Raw genomic sequence first — 14,904 nt, 5'->3', positions numbered from 1 at the left:
CATTGGGGAAAAAGCCATACGGGAAATCAGAGAGCAATCCAGTCTGGGAAATGGCAGTATCACAGTAACTGTCGGGTCACAGTAACACCGAATACAAAAAAAAGATGATCAGTCTTCATTAGACATCCTCAACGTTTGTGAAAACCATTCCAGGAACAGAAATACAGAAGACAAACAACAATTATATATTCATTTGATTATAAAAACATAACACATACGGATCTGTGCACACAAAATACTGAGAAATTAGTCTTATTGTCTATTTATGTGCGTATGAACACATAAGTAGAAATGAGTTACGATATCTATTTGTGTCTATTTTATCTCAAACCATGAATGCCAATAGTAATAATAATGATTTAGTTTTGTTCTCAGAGAGCTGGAACTTCGCTCATAAGTAATTCTTTCATTTTAGTATCCAATTTGTACCTTGGCAAAAACTCTTCACTGCCTGAGTATCTGAGTATTCGGTGTATATTTTACTGTATCAATACACATTTATTCACTTCAGCCATTGTGGAAGCTTAAATGACCTGATCCAGTTTTGGTTTCATATGAAATTGCTCTTTATTCTCACAAGAAAATTTTCTTACATGAGTACTGCTGAATTTAATCCATCTTACAAGCTGAAAAACACAGTACTGAGCAAGTTAGTGTAGGTCTAACTCAAAGAATATATAATCTAACCTGAGCTCTTTATTGCTTTTACTTAAGTGAAAGCTCTCCAGATGCAGTGTTATTACATAATTACATAGAGTTATAAAAGCACAGAAGTCTGAGATATAAAGGATTTATTGGGCCGCATTTATACTTTTCTAAATGAACTCCTGAAACTAAATGCAAAAATGCACATGTAATTACATGGCCATATTTGTGTGTGCAATTACCATGATTACAAACTGGGCAAGTCCCAACAGCCAGTTAAGCATCTAAAATGGTTACATTCATCCCCTCCTGATGAACCACCACCCAGCATACAGATGTTACAAAATACAGAGTATATATAGACGCAGAATATTCCAAGACGGTAATTCTCGGGCCTTTCGTTTAAGAAGCCAACTTACTAAGACACAGAAACAACCAGTACAGAGGTACTGCCCAAAATACTTTTTTTTTTTTTTTTTCTCTCCCCCTTTCCTGTTCGTTTTTGTCCGATCCATTTTAAGGTCTGAAATGAGACAAAATGGTTTGTATTCCCAGACGGTGAAGTAAGAAACAGATAGCTGGATGCATACAATAACAAGAAAAATAACCACACGGGGAAACTGAATATAGCTGGAAGCAAAAGATGAGCCAAAATATCTCCTCTATCTGCAATTCTATTAGGCTGGACATCATTCTCAGTGTCGGAAAGCTACACTTTAGATATATTCCAGAGTGATGGTTTTCATACGCCTTTTCAGCATGGTTCCAATTAAATGAATGGAAAGAAACACAATTCCACATCTTTTTGCTATCTCCAGTCACTGCATTTAAATGCAACCCCGATATTGTGTAGTACCTAATAGCAAACAGTCACAATATTGGGATGCCTTTCTGTCTGTTTAGAAAAAACAGGTGCCGGATACGAAATGTTGACCTGTTCTCACATCGTGTGCCGTAATTCATTTCGAGTTTCCCCGCATCCTTCCCTCGCTGTTTGGATTTTCTCAGTCACAAAGGCTCGGTCCCGTGTTAGTCCTTAGGCACCCCAAACTCCCACTGACTCGGGTAAGTTTTTAGGCACGCTGGGCATCCAGGGTCAGCCCCTGAGAAAGTTATATATCCTCCTCTTTGTAGGAGCCCATGTCCCTAAAGCCGGTCCGTTCACCTCCCTTTACAATTCCCTTTTACTACAAATGATGGGGACGGAGGTGCCCCTTTCAGAGGAGCTGGGGCTGGGGGGGGAAGGCGAAAGCGGAGGTCAGCCCCTACACAAAAGCCGACAAGCTTACTGAATAAAAACACAAAATAAAGGAGCTTATTAAGCTGTCATCAGCAGGGTAAGGCTGTGCAAACAGCGGGCCCTCCTGCTTTGGCGGAGGCACCCTAGACGGATTTTCAGAAAAATAAACGTCAAGCCAGAACCTCCGCCGAAGTGCTGCATTTCGTTTATAGAAGTGGCTCAGTCGGGAAGGGTTGGACTGGCCACCTTCCCCGAGCAGGGCTGTGCCGGGCTGCAGCAGAATCACTGCCTTGGCTACTGCAGGGCAAAACTGTCCCCTACAGATCACGCCATTTCCATAAAAATTACAACGTGTTGTGAATTTTTTTCTTTGCCTTGCTAGTTTTTAGCCCTAAACGGTCACAATCTTTAGGTTTCCTCTACAACCACAAAAGCTGGAAACTTCCCCCTTTTTCCTTTAATGAACGTGAGATTTCCCAGGAACTTCGAGAACGCTATTACCAGCTGTAATACAAGTGACAGGCTCAACCGCATCACACCAGAAGTAGTTTCTAGAAACCTAGTTCTCTTCTAATTTGGACTTGCCCAAACTGACTATAGTAAGGCATAACTGCTCCCCACAATAGAAAAGTGCAATTTTAAAAAAATCTCACTTTTATGAAGAGCAACAGCAGTCAACACTTGCCACAGCCTTTATTTTGAAAAAATACATGGACACAGGGTTACTTAATCAAGCATGGTTGTGTCAAGCCTGTATTTTGTAGCGACTTGGTGCCCAGGGGAAATAAAAAGCTCCCACTGACATTGGTAGCCATTTGGTGAGCCGTTTGTTTGAGGTGCTACATGTCAAAACCAGAACAGCACAATTTAGAAGCTCTTCCACTTTATTGCTATCAACGTGAACGTAGCATTTTTAATACAACCTATCCTTGGATTCCCCTTTCATTCCTGGAGCACTGGGACAACCCCTGCAAGAGCAGGAATGCACACCACTGTCTGATACAACTATGATTTACCGATACATGATGTGAGATGTTTACGTCACTCCAAGATATCTAGTCATTCCTCGGGTTTTAAATATTTCCCTTCACTGCTGATGGTATTTACATAGGTAAACATATACACAAGCACATATATATTTATATATTTGTGTATATATGACGTATATATGTGTATATGTATGTTTCTGTATATAACATATACACACAATATTTGTATCTATATGTTAATATTTTTAATATATATAAAAATACATTAAAATATTTTTATATATTGCCACACCTACTCAGCCCAAAAGCATCTGCAGACCTGTAACACTCATCTCCCTGGAAAAAGGATGGGTTCCCCAAAAGGCCTAAACTAAATAAAGATCGATCCAACGTCAGCCTTCCTGCTACAGGATATATAGAGATGATGCATGAGAAATGAATTGGTTTTCCTCATTGAGATCTAGCAACCAAGCCCTGCCAAGCGCTGAGCTTCATGGGAAAAAGACTTTCATACAGGGCGTCCCCAGCACCGCGCCGAACCTTTCAAGAGTGGGACCAAAACTGTGTGCTGAAAGCTGTAAGGCAGGATTTCCTCTGCTGCTGGATGCGGGAACCGACAGCAAGCAGTGGGTAATTCAAATGTTAGGCTCTAAATTCACAGCTCTGCCCAGGCTTTTATTTATGAATGCATTATTATGATTAGCACTAAACTCCAGAAGAGCTAGAAGGTACAAGAATCTCATACCTGGCACTGTTACTAAACATGGAAGTTCATTAATAGAAAAATTGCAATGTATTATTCAGAAACGCACGCATATGTGTATCTAACCATATCTGTCGGTATATCCACAGAGGTACACAGATATCTCCATATATTTTATATATATGTGTGCGTGTGCGTATATATCCATATATACCTGCTGTTCTGACACATATTACGTTGGCTATAATCTTATGGTTTAGCAACGTTATCTCCCTTTTACTCTCCCTGCTTTCCTTACACTCTGAAGTGGAAAATTCTTCTACTAAAAACATTTACAGCACTTTGAATTTGCATTGCACTGCACAAGCTCAAGGCCCAGCCCTGCAAATATTTAGTCACACAAGCAGCCTACTCTTGTAAAGCCTCCCAGTGAAGACAAATAGATCACTCATACAACCAGTTATATATCAGTTGCAGGCACAGTTCATTATCTTGTAAATAGCCAGACCAGAAGCTCCCCTGACCTCCATCCACAGGACTGCATTCAGTCCCACAGCACCACCAGATTAACCCTTCGTCATGACATGATTTTTGCACTACAAAACTATCAAATAACCTCTGTGCATCGCATGTTTGGAAAAGCTTGACTTGCATTCATCTGTATAATTCTTCTTTCTTAGGTATCCGAGCCATATCACTGTGTACTTTATCATGGAGAGCTTTAAAATAAGCCTGGAGTCTATCTGCAGCTACGTAGTCGAAGCAAAAAGCAACTCTTTCCAAACTATGCTGCTCCAAATTTGGCCTAAACCAATATAAAACATCCATGTTTGGTGTCTACTACCTAAAACGAGTGGTTCAGCCGAGTGTGACAAAAAATAACAACTCCTTTAAAATCAGTCTAGAGTCAATATTAGTATTAGCATGGTGCCTGTGAGAACTAGCTCTTGTCAAGTTTTTCATGGCCGTCACAGAAATGAAAAATTGCAATGGGAGTTAGATGCCACAAGGCACCAATCTGAACTATCAGCTGACTGTGTGGGCACAAAAAGCCATGAAAAAGACCTTTAAAAAAGCCTCAGATCGTGTATCTGACACAGACACTTCATAAACCAGGGCTGGTTTATGCGACACTTCTAAGTGTGGGCCAACTCACACCTGAGTCCACCAACACTCTCTGTCTCTGTGGAGTGAGCAGAGGGGCAGAGCTCCGCCAGCCCTGGTGTGCCCTTCCAGGGGTCATCTCCTGCCTCCTTGGCCAACCACTGCAGCGCTACCAGCTCTTCTCAAAATATGGCTGCAACGAGAAGTCAGAGCATGTAGAAAAGGGCCAAAACCATCCACTGAAAGGACAGGATATGATAGGATAATTTCAGTTGGAAGGGACCTACAACAATCATCTAGTCCAACTGCCTGACCACTTCAAGGATGACCAAAAGTTAAAGCACGTTATTAAGGGCATTGTCCAAACGCCTCTTAAACACTGACCGGCTTGGGGCATCAACCACCTCTCTAGGAAGCCTATTCCAGGATTTGACCACCCTCTCGGTAAAAAAATGCTTCCTAATGTCCAGTTTAAACCTCCCCTAAAGCAGCTTTGAACCACTAAATACCAAGGAGAAGAGGTTTACCTAGCTACTCCACATTTGGATGGGGGGGGGAACAGGGCAGGGAGTGAAAAGAGAAACTCTAAAAAGCACGTGCTTTCTGTTGCAATTCTGCCCTGGTCAAAACTAATTTCCAGGCCAGGATATTCACAGGGTGGAGAGGCCTTGCTCACTTGTCGCTCCTACGGAAAAAGGCAAGCAGCAAGGGAGAACTTGACGGTACCCACAGCATCCCGTGGTGACCAGTGATCTCCCCAAGCCGCTGCACAGAAGGAGCAATGCCATGCTCCCCTGAAGGCAACTGGATGAGGTTGCAAGTCATCAGCTCCCATAAAGGAGGCACAAATTCGAACCAGAGTCTTCTGGAATGATTTACATAGCACATAAAACTGAGAAGCAATCACAGAAATCATTCAACAAATGATTGGGATTAGTTTTATGAATGCTGCTCTCAAAAGGACAGATGATGTGGCCCTGTTAACTTATGTGATGGCACATGCCTTATGGAAAACTGTTCCTGCCAACAGCTTTGTGAGTTGAATGCCCTCTGCCATCCCATGCAATTCAATGGGAAAACCCGTTATTTGGCGACTTCAGCATCAAGACATATAGCTTGCCTTCCACTGACACGAACGATTAGAGTTGGTTTGCAATTGTATCAGCTCTGTGCTTCCAGCAGCTCTGGAGTTCTTGTTAACAGATCCTTTCTTCACTCTTAAAAGTGCAGGATAACATCTGGGCCTTTTGGGAAGCAGTCTCGCAATAAAGAAGCACTTTGTGTAATTCTGCTTTCCGCGCCAAACCGCATCTGTCTGCTCTCTCTGCCCTTCTCCACTCCACCCCAAGCTCCTTGGGGCTGTGGGGACATCTGTTAGCAGCAGCGAGCTGTCTCCACCGAGCCATCAGTAGGTGGCACTGCCTGCTTTTTCCTCTCCACCCGCATAAATGTCCAGTGCTGACCCCCTGTATCGACCACCAGTAACGATTTTGAAGGATGCCCAAGTGACTTAGACTACCTGTCTCCTGCAAGGTGCGTCTACAGCAATGTCAAGCAGTGACCAGAACAAAGACGCAGCTCCATCTCTGCTCACTGGGCAGCGGCAGTGGCAGCTTTACCAGAGGAAGGAGGTGGCCGGCAAGTGGTGCAAACCTCTCCTGCCACCTCACCAGGATTTGGCAGGCTCATCTGTCTGGGACCTGAAGTTCCTCTGATCCTAACACCAGTTAAACAGATGGTGTCAGCCTGGTCTTGCACCATGTGTGGTGGCCTCATTCATCTTTAGCCAACCTGACCCAAGAGCAGCTCAACTGAGCTACTTCAGAAAAGCATTAGAAAAAAAATTCCCCATCTAAAAGGTCCCCCTCCTATTTGCACCAATCCCCTACGAATAACTGCATGTGGAATGCATGGTCAGACCCCAGCCAGCCCCAGCCTGGAAGGTTAATTCTCATTAGGCGCTTGGTTTTGAAAGGTTTGCTCCCAAGAGCTGTGAACCTCTGCTGGGGTTCTCCCAAATTCAGAACGACAAATTCTCCATGTAGTCACCCACCAGCTTGCACCGGCGATCGAAGTACTCTTCTCAGGCCAGCCGCCCACAAAGTTGTCATGGTCACACTCCAGCCAACTGCAGATCAAGGCTTGTTGCTGGGAATCCTGCACCATTGCCACCACAAAGGGGATTCAATGCCCACCCGCTGGCAACAGGGAAGAGGTCCCTGAGTAGCTGTTTCCACCATGGCTTGATCTGCCCTTCCCCCTCCCTGCTTTCTGTGAAAACGAGAGTGGATTCATGCAAGAAGGATGGGGAAATACCAGACCTTCAAGAGTCCATACAGTCCCTATGCAAATGTCTTTGCACTGGAAATTAATTGTATATTGACTTTCTTCAGGCTTGGAAAGACTGTTTACTTCCACTCGGAATAAGCTAACTGTATACAAAGCTTTACTATTTTAATTCTCACATTAAAATTAAAACTGACCTATCCTGCTGGCTATGCATATGTATAGGGAAACCATCAGCGTAAAATGGCTGTTAATTATCACATGTAAAGAAAAGAAAATCTCATTTAAAAATAAGTACTTAAAAATATCATGACCGGCTAGCACATCTTAAGTCGACTGAACTTGTCAACAGCAAGTGATGTATTACTTTCAGTACTATTCTAATCAATGAATTTTCTAAGCGATAAATATTCTCTCTGTAATCATGACCACATAAAACAAATCCATAAAAAAAAAAATACACTAGTGCTAACTGAAGCAATTCACATAAAAACTGCTTTGACATCATACCTTGGATGGTGCCTTTTTTTAGTGCAGATGCCATCCCAGTATTTCATCCGTGTGTTTTAACTTTACGCTAAAGCTGAATAAGCCAAATGAAACGGCCTTGTGCGGGCAGCCGGCAAACCAGCGGTTCTGTTAGCAGCTGGTGTCCTCCACTGGCTTCAGACAAAGCCAGCCCTTTTCCCCGAGCTTTTGTGTTTGTTTTTAAGAAAGCGGTAGCTCCTTCTTAACTGAATCATTGTGAACTAACGCTAGAAGTGCTGATAAATAGCTGTCACAGAAATAAGCTTGCAGTTTTCCAAAGGTCTGCGCTTTCAAGCCTTCCCTCCCCTCTCTCTTCAGCTTCAGCAATGCAAAGAAAGAATTCCTCCAAAGAACCGCTTATGCCCATGAATGGCAACACCCTTAATTCTGATACTCCAGGGCTATAATTACATTATTACAGTAAATCAAACATTGCCTTTGTGTCTTTACAATCGCGCTCATTGTTTGAAATTAACTGCAAATGGTTTGATTTTCTTTTCTTCCTCAAATACGGGCAGGGAGGAATTAAAGCACACTAAATCATCTTCCCCACTAAAATGCACGGAAAGCCGGGGATTCAGACAGCTGCATTTGAACTGTGCAAGAAAAGAAACCGCAGGACGGAGGGAAAGGAAGAGATCAGGCACCGCATTTGACACAGAGCGACTGCAAAGCAATTAGCGGGCCGCTAAATCCTCTGTTACAATAAATCAGTGACCCAGTTCCCCCTCTTTCCCCAGTGCCCTTCATTATAAAATCAACTTTAATGAACTACCCCTCTCTTCCCCACTCCAAAGCAAATACATTTCCACTGCCGTCTGCACCTGCCCTTCCCACCGGCTGCCGCCCCAGGGAGCCTCGGGTAGCCCAGGGCGAGCGGCAGGGGCAAGGGCGGGGGGGGGGGGGGGGGGTGCCGATGGCACTCCGGCGGGCATGCCAGTGATGGGCAGAGCACGGACATAAAAAAACGACGGCGAGCTGCCTTCGCCCCAGCGTTGGCTAATGCGAAACCGCTCTCCCTCTTGCCGGTTTTTCCACGTTTCTTTTGATAGACTTGATTCGCCACATCTGCCGGAGCTGACACATCTGGCTCCTTCCCCAGGCGGAGGGCACGGTGGATATGTCAACGTGTTGTCTGAAGGCAGTGGTACTTTCTGGAAAGAGCTCTTTTCCCCCTCTCTATCATATATTGTACAATAATCAAGTCTTTTAAAAGGATGGCTAACAAAAAAAAAAAAAACAAAAAAACAAGGAGGGGGAAAAAAAAAAAGCTGATTTTGACAAGAGACAGGCCAGAATGGGAACTGCTGAGACAGTAAAGAACAAGCCTGTTATCTTACAAACTACACTTCAGGCTGTCAGCTGCCAGAGATTTACAGGAAAAACCCCTTTCCTAGAACTGAACCTACACGGAACTTTTATTTCCAGCAAAAGAAAACTCATGAACGCATTCACCCCGAATAGCCCCTGACCGGGGAGCAGCCGGGGCCGCTCCGCGGCAACCGGGCGCAGGGGGAGGACCGGACCCGGCACGCCGAGGGAGGACCGGCTGCCCCCGCCGCGCTCCCCCCTGCCCACGGCGGCCCGGCACAGTGCGTGGATGGGTCGCCGGGTGCGGGGGCCGCTTCCCCTTCCCCCCCAAGCGGCTTGGGGAGGCGGATGAAGCCCCCCCGCTGTCCTCAAGCGGCCCCGCTTCGTCCCCAGCGCCGGGAGGGCGGCTGCGGGGAGCCGGGCGGGCGGCGCTGGCAGGTGGCAGCGCGGGCGGGTAAAGCATCGCCCGAAAACCGCCCGGCTCCCCCCTTCCAGCCCCGAGCCGGGGCCCTCCCCCAGCACGGCAGGGTGGCAGGAGGGTGGCATGTCCTTCCAGCTATTTATAGCAGCCGGCTCGTATTTGGGTATGTCGGGAGCCGCCGGGGGGTGGGGTGGGGGGGGTAAGGGGCAAAAATGAGGTAAGGAGGAAAGGCAGAAAAACTCCCGGGCTTTGCTGGCCCAGCCAGATGTTGCGTGGTGCCCGTGGCATCTGTGGGCAGTGTGGGTCCTACTACTCCAATGGAAGCTGCAGCGCCTCTCAAAAGACAGAAGAGAAGAGGGGAGGAGATTTTGAACCAGTTTCCTCTCCCTCGGCCACAAACCCTGGACAGGGATTTCTAAGCCCTGGGCCAGCTGCCGCTTAAAACAACCTAAAAAATCAGTCTGGAGGTCGGTAGATCGTGTCCCCCTTTGAGATTTTAACAGAGACACAACCAATAAATTTCACGTTTCTCGCTGGTGCCCGTTTTCTGCGGTGGTTTTACAACTCCAGCGTGGCACCAGAGACCCACTCCTGGCCCACACGGCTGCCCCGACCCTGCCTAGATAAAGCCTGTCAGGTCGTGTTTTTTTATAGTCTCCTTTCAAGGTGATGTCTTGTCAAACGTTTATCCCTCACTCACGCCGCAGGAACCTCGCCCCGCGCGTCCCTCGAATGAAATATGTCAAACAAGAAGGTGGGCGATGCGCGGGGGGCTCGGGGCTCTCCCGGTCTCAGGCTGCCAGCGCTGCCAGGGGCTGATGGAGGCGCAGGGCAGACAAAAGAAAACGCGATGACAAAATCGCAGCGAAACCGAAAACATGTTTCTGATTTAAGCGTCATCTATTTTTAAATGGGGTGGCATGTAAATATGAAGCCCTAATTAACAGGCGGGATTTTTGCCCATGAGAGCATTTTCCCGGCGCGGAGGCTGAGCGCGTCGCTCCTCCCGGCGCTGGTGGAAGCGGCTGCTCATCCTCCGGCCCTCCTCGCCGAGGGACACCCCACGTCTCGCCTCCGCCTCCCCCTCCAGACCCCACCTGACCCCAGGAGGAGTGAATCACCGGCGGCTCCTCCGAGGTTGGCTGCGGAGGGAGCGGTGCTGCCGGCAGCCTTCGGCAGCCCTGGGCCGGGGCACCCACTGCCCACACACGCAGAAACACCGCAGCGGCTGCTGGGGACCCCTCACAGACAACGCAGCCCCCCACCATTTTGTGAGGAAGACGATCTATTTACAAATTAACCTTTCCAGAGCGGAAAGCTACACAGAAGTAGCATGGGTAAGAAACACCAGTGTCCACCAAAATGACCTGGCAACTTTAAAAACCACCCACTTCAAGTTCAACCTGGCCAGCTCGCTTCCACTGAGCAAGAAAAACAATCCTGGTGGGGAAAAAAAATATCCCCTCCGCGTTTACAACTGCAGGGTGTATTTCCTGCTGTCAACTCAATCAGTAACGATGGCTGCACCCAAGCACGGGTTTCCCAACAAGAATTCATCACGGCAACAGAGGAGCAAGTAACATCCTTCCTAGGAGTACAGGTCTTTGTAGCTTGCTAGATGTTGTTCTCCTTATGTATTATAGTTAGACCTGGCACCGCTGGGGAAATAATATGGAAATAGGAAGGAAGGAAGGAAGGAAGGAAGGAAGGAAGGAAAATATCTATTTTATTGTCGTGGATAAATCATGACTGCCCTTTCTTTGAACAGTATATGAAACTCGAGAGCTTTGATCGTTGGGATCTGAAGTTCTCGTGGGGGAGCTGGTACTCCTGCTGCTGCTGCTGCAGAAACACAAAACTCCTTTACTCGATTCAGTTCAAAAAGCACCTACTGTGAGACCGTCTGGTCCAACGTTCATTTTTTATTCTACTGCAAAGCTCGCGCTATGCGGAACGCAATAGGAATTTCCATACCAGCATTTACATCCGAATGGACCCGTTGAGATTCATGCTGATGTGTTACAGTCCTACCATGCAGCCCTTCTGGCAAGTGCGGCGGTGCCGGCGCAGTGACTAACACCCGGCTCGCCCCAGCCGGTGACTCCGTCGCGGCGGAGGCTGCCAGGGGTGTCCCCTCTGCCCCCTTCTCTCCAGGGGATTGCACCCGAGACGGCCTCTATTTCCGACATTTCGTGAATGCCTTTCAGCCTCCCGAGTCCTCCCCTCAGCCCTCTCCTCCTTCCTCACCTCCGTATTATTTAGGAGGATCAGAAGGCACGCCGCAAGGCCGGACGCGGCTGGGTTTGCTCCGCATCGGGCACCCTTCCCCGGGCCCGGCGCGCCCCGCGGGGGCGAATCCCTTCCCGGCGGGGAGGTGAACACCGCCGACGGTGCGCGGCTGCCGGCAGAAAGCGCCCATCGACGGGCCTCCCGCCGACCCGCGACGGGGAGGGGGGGTGCGGAGCCGCCGTGCCCGCGGGGACCTCCGTCTCGGAGCGCAGCGGGGGGGTAAACCCCGGGGGGGGCTCCGCGGCACGGCCCCCCAAGCCCGCTCCCCGCTCACGCCGCCGGCAGCACCCACGGGCTGCCCGCGGCGAGGCCGAGCAAACGGCGGAACCCCCCTCGCTGCGCGGGGCTCCGCGTCCGCCCGCGCAGCGCCCGCGCACCCACCTGCAGGACGTTGGCGTGGCGCAGCCGCTGCAGCAGGATCATCTCCTTGACGATCTTGTAGGCGGCCAGGCGGTAGCAGTCCCCCAGGGCGGCGAACTGCCGCACGCAGTGGGCGATGTCGTGCCCGCCGAAATCCACCGCTTTCAGCGCCACGGCCAGCGTGCGGTTGAGGACCGCCTTGTAGACCGCCTTGGTGTACCCGGAGCCCAAGTACTGCACGCCGCTGACATTGCGGATGTCGCGACAGCCCAGCAGCGGCGGCTCCAGCGACAGCTCGGCCGAGGCGCCGGCCCACGGCCCCGCCGCAGCCCCCCGGCCCCGCGGCCGCGGCTGCTCCGCCGAGGTGCGCGGCGGCGCCAGGTCCATCAGCCGCCGCTCCCGCGGCCGCAGCGGCCGCCGCCCCGCCGCCGCCGCCGCCCGGTGCTGCCGGTAGCGCAGCACCTCCTCGTAGCGTTCGCGGATCTGCCGCGCCAGGGCAGCCCGGCTGCCGCCGCCGCCGCCCTCCTCCGGCGGGCGGAGGGGGGCGCCGGGCGGGGAGGGGGGAGCCCCGTCGCGGGGCGGCGGCGGGTGCTCGGAGCCGGGGACGAAGAGGAGGTTGAGGAGGGTGCCCAGGAGGAAGGCGAGGCAGCAGCCGGCCGCCACCGCCGTCTTCCTGCGCCTCATCGCCACTTCGCTGCCGGCTCGTCCAGCCTTTCGGGCTTCTCTCCTCTCGCCCCTTCCCCGGGAACCAGCTCCGAGGCGCTTTTTTTTTTTTTTCTCTCCTTTTTTCTTCCCCCCCCCCCCTTTTTTTTTCTCCTTTTCTCCGGGCTGTGCCGGCGGCAGAGCGGAGACCCGGGCGCTCAGCCGGAGCTCAGCCCCTTACGGCGCGCCCGCATGACACTTGCCTCCCTGCTTTTAAGCCTCTGAAGCACTTATTATTAGCGGGACGCGGAGGAAGGGAGGGCGGGGGGGCGGAGGGGGGGGGATCCCCGGCTCGCTGCCCCCGCCGACGCGCACTGATTGACAGCGCCGGCCCTTCCCGCCGCCCGGACGAGCAGCAGGGGGGCCTGGGAAACGTAGTCCCCCACGGAAGCCCCGCCGGCCGCCGGCGAGCCCGGGAGCCGGGACTACATCTCCCAGGCTCGGCCGAGCCCCCCCGCCTCCGGCGGGGAAGGAGCGGGGCGGGGCGGGGCGGGGCGGAGCGGAGCGGGCGGGCGGGCGGACCCCCCCGACGGGCGCCGCGTACCCGGGGCTGGGGGCTGCCGGGGCAGAGCGGGAGCTGGGTGGCTGTGGTCCTTCCCACGCGTGTCCGTGCGGCGAAAGTGATGCCCTTGTTCCCGCGCGTGGCAGCTGGGGGTGGGGGGCGGAGGGAGGGGAAACACAAGCACCCACGTACCCACGGAAGGGGGGTTCCGATGCCTTTTAACGGCAGAAGGAGGGCGGGGAGGAGAACTGGGCAGCGGAACGGGGTGCGTGTCACCCACACGAGACTACAGCCACAAATCACGGTCTCGGCATGGGGTAGCCCCTGCCCTGCTGGAAATGTGAATTGCAGGGGTGAGTGCTAATGACATGGTTATCCATCAAGCCCGCATTACGATGCTGTTAGCAACTAATTAACAAACACAATCAGCCCGCCAAACTTCCACAAAGGAAAGCCCATCAACAAGAGAAAAGCCGTAAAGAGTCAGGCGAGGCAAAGTTCACCACAATGGAAGCGGGAAATCATTTCCAATAAGGGAAAGGAACGAGCCGTTTGGGTAATACACATCGTACTTTCCCCCCCAAAAAAAAAAGAGGAAAAAAAAAATAAAGAAAAGAAACCCTCGGCGACGGCTCCCAGGAGCCAGCGTGCGTGCTGTGATGGCCAGCGTTTACCCCAGCGCCGGCAGAAAGCGGAGCTCGGGAAGCTAAGCCCCAGCCCCCGCCCGCCCGCCCGCTGCCGGCGCCCGGGGACCGGAGGCGGCGGCGAGAGCGGGAGGAGGAGCCGGGCGGGGGCAGCCCGCGGAGGGGATGTGGGACCTCCGCCGTCTCCCCAGCAGCCTGGCCTTGCCGGCACGGCCCACCCGCGGCCCCGCACACACCCGCTCGCCACACGCCGCACCAGGCGCCCCTTCCCGGCGGGACTCCCGGAGGCCGGCACTAACCACCGCATAAAAATAGCGGGGAGCGCGTAATCACCAATTAAAATAAAAATAACACGGGTGGGGGGTCGAGGGGGGGGTGTCTGTGCCCGGCGGGGCAGCAAGCTCCCGGGCACGGCGTGCCGCCCAGCCCCCGCGCCCCGCTCCGCGCTGCCCCGCGGCCGCTGCGCGCCGCTCCGCGGGACCCGCTCCGCCCGCCGGGGCGGTGCCACCTGCCCTCCCGCGACTGCAGGGCACCACGGGCGGGGGGGGGGGAGTGAGGAGCACCGTGGGGGTGTTGAATAGCCGGGCTTTTATGCTTGATGTATCCGTAGGAATTGGTGGGGGGTTGGGGTTTTTTTTGGGTTTTGTTGTTGGTTGGTTTGTTTGGGGTTTTTTGGGGGGGGGAGCTTGGGTTTTTTTGGTTGTTTGAATTTTGGAGCGGGATTTGGGGTCTTTACCCCCCAGTCGTTTCTGTTCTCATTAGCGGGAGCAGCGGGTTTTTTACCTTTCAGCCACGCCAGGGCAGCTTCGCTGCGGGTTTCCCGAGCCAGCCCCTGATCCTGCTGTGCTCAGTGGGAATTCACGGGTGCGGTAGAGCAGGCCGGGATAATTTTTTTTTTTTTTTTTTTTGCAAAGTAAGCGTGTTCATAACATACGAAATGCGTTTCTAAAGCCGGTGGGACACCTGCAGTCCTCCTCGTTTTGAGTGGGAACCCCCCCTCCCCCCGCCATCCCCGCTGGCGGCTGGAAGTTCGGCTTGGCTTCCCGGCGTAGGGTTGGAGATCTGAAGGTACCGGACCTCCCCTCCGGCAGGGCAGAGGGCTCCCGAGGCGACACCACGCGATATTATCCAGCCGGTCATCTTAAATGGCACGTTGCGGGTCAAGCCACCCCGGAGGGTG

The 14,904-nt window shown here is 51.8% G+C and overlaps 1 protein-coding gene across 1 annotated transcript in view; it reads right to left on the bottom strand.

The window, feature by feature from the left end:
- Positions 1–12,765, bottom strand: part of PKDCC (protein kinase domain containing, cytoplasmic) — a 39,580-nt gene extending 26,815 nt beyond the window's left edge. Inside the window, exon 1 of the mRNA XM_054196569.1 lies at positions 11,898–12,765. Within this exon, the coding sequence (XP_054052544.1) occupies positions 11,898–12,560 (663 nt within the window). The 5' untranslated portion in view covers positions 12,561–12,765. The remainder of the gene's footprint in view (positions 1–11,897) is intronic.
- Between the last annotated feature and the right edge of the window lie 2,139 nt (positions 12,766–14,904).

Source organism: Rissa tridactyla, chromosome 3 (genome assembly GCF_028500815.1).
Source record: "Rissa tridactyla isolate bRisTri1 chromosome 3, bRisTri1.patW.cur.20221130, whole genome shotgun sequence".
Taxonomy (NCBI): domain Eukaryota; kingdom Metazoa; phylum Chordata; class Aves; order Charadriiformes; family Laridae; genus Rissa; species Rissa tridactyla.
This window is presented reverse-complemented; position numbering and strand designations above follow the sequence as displayed.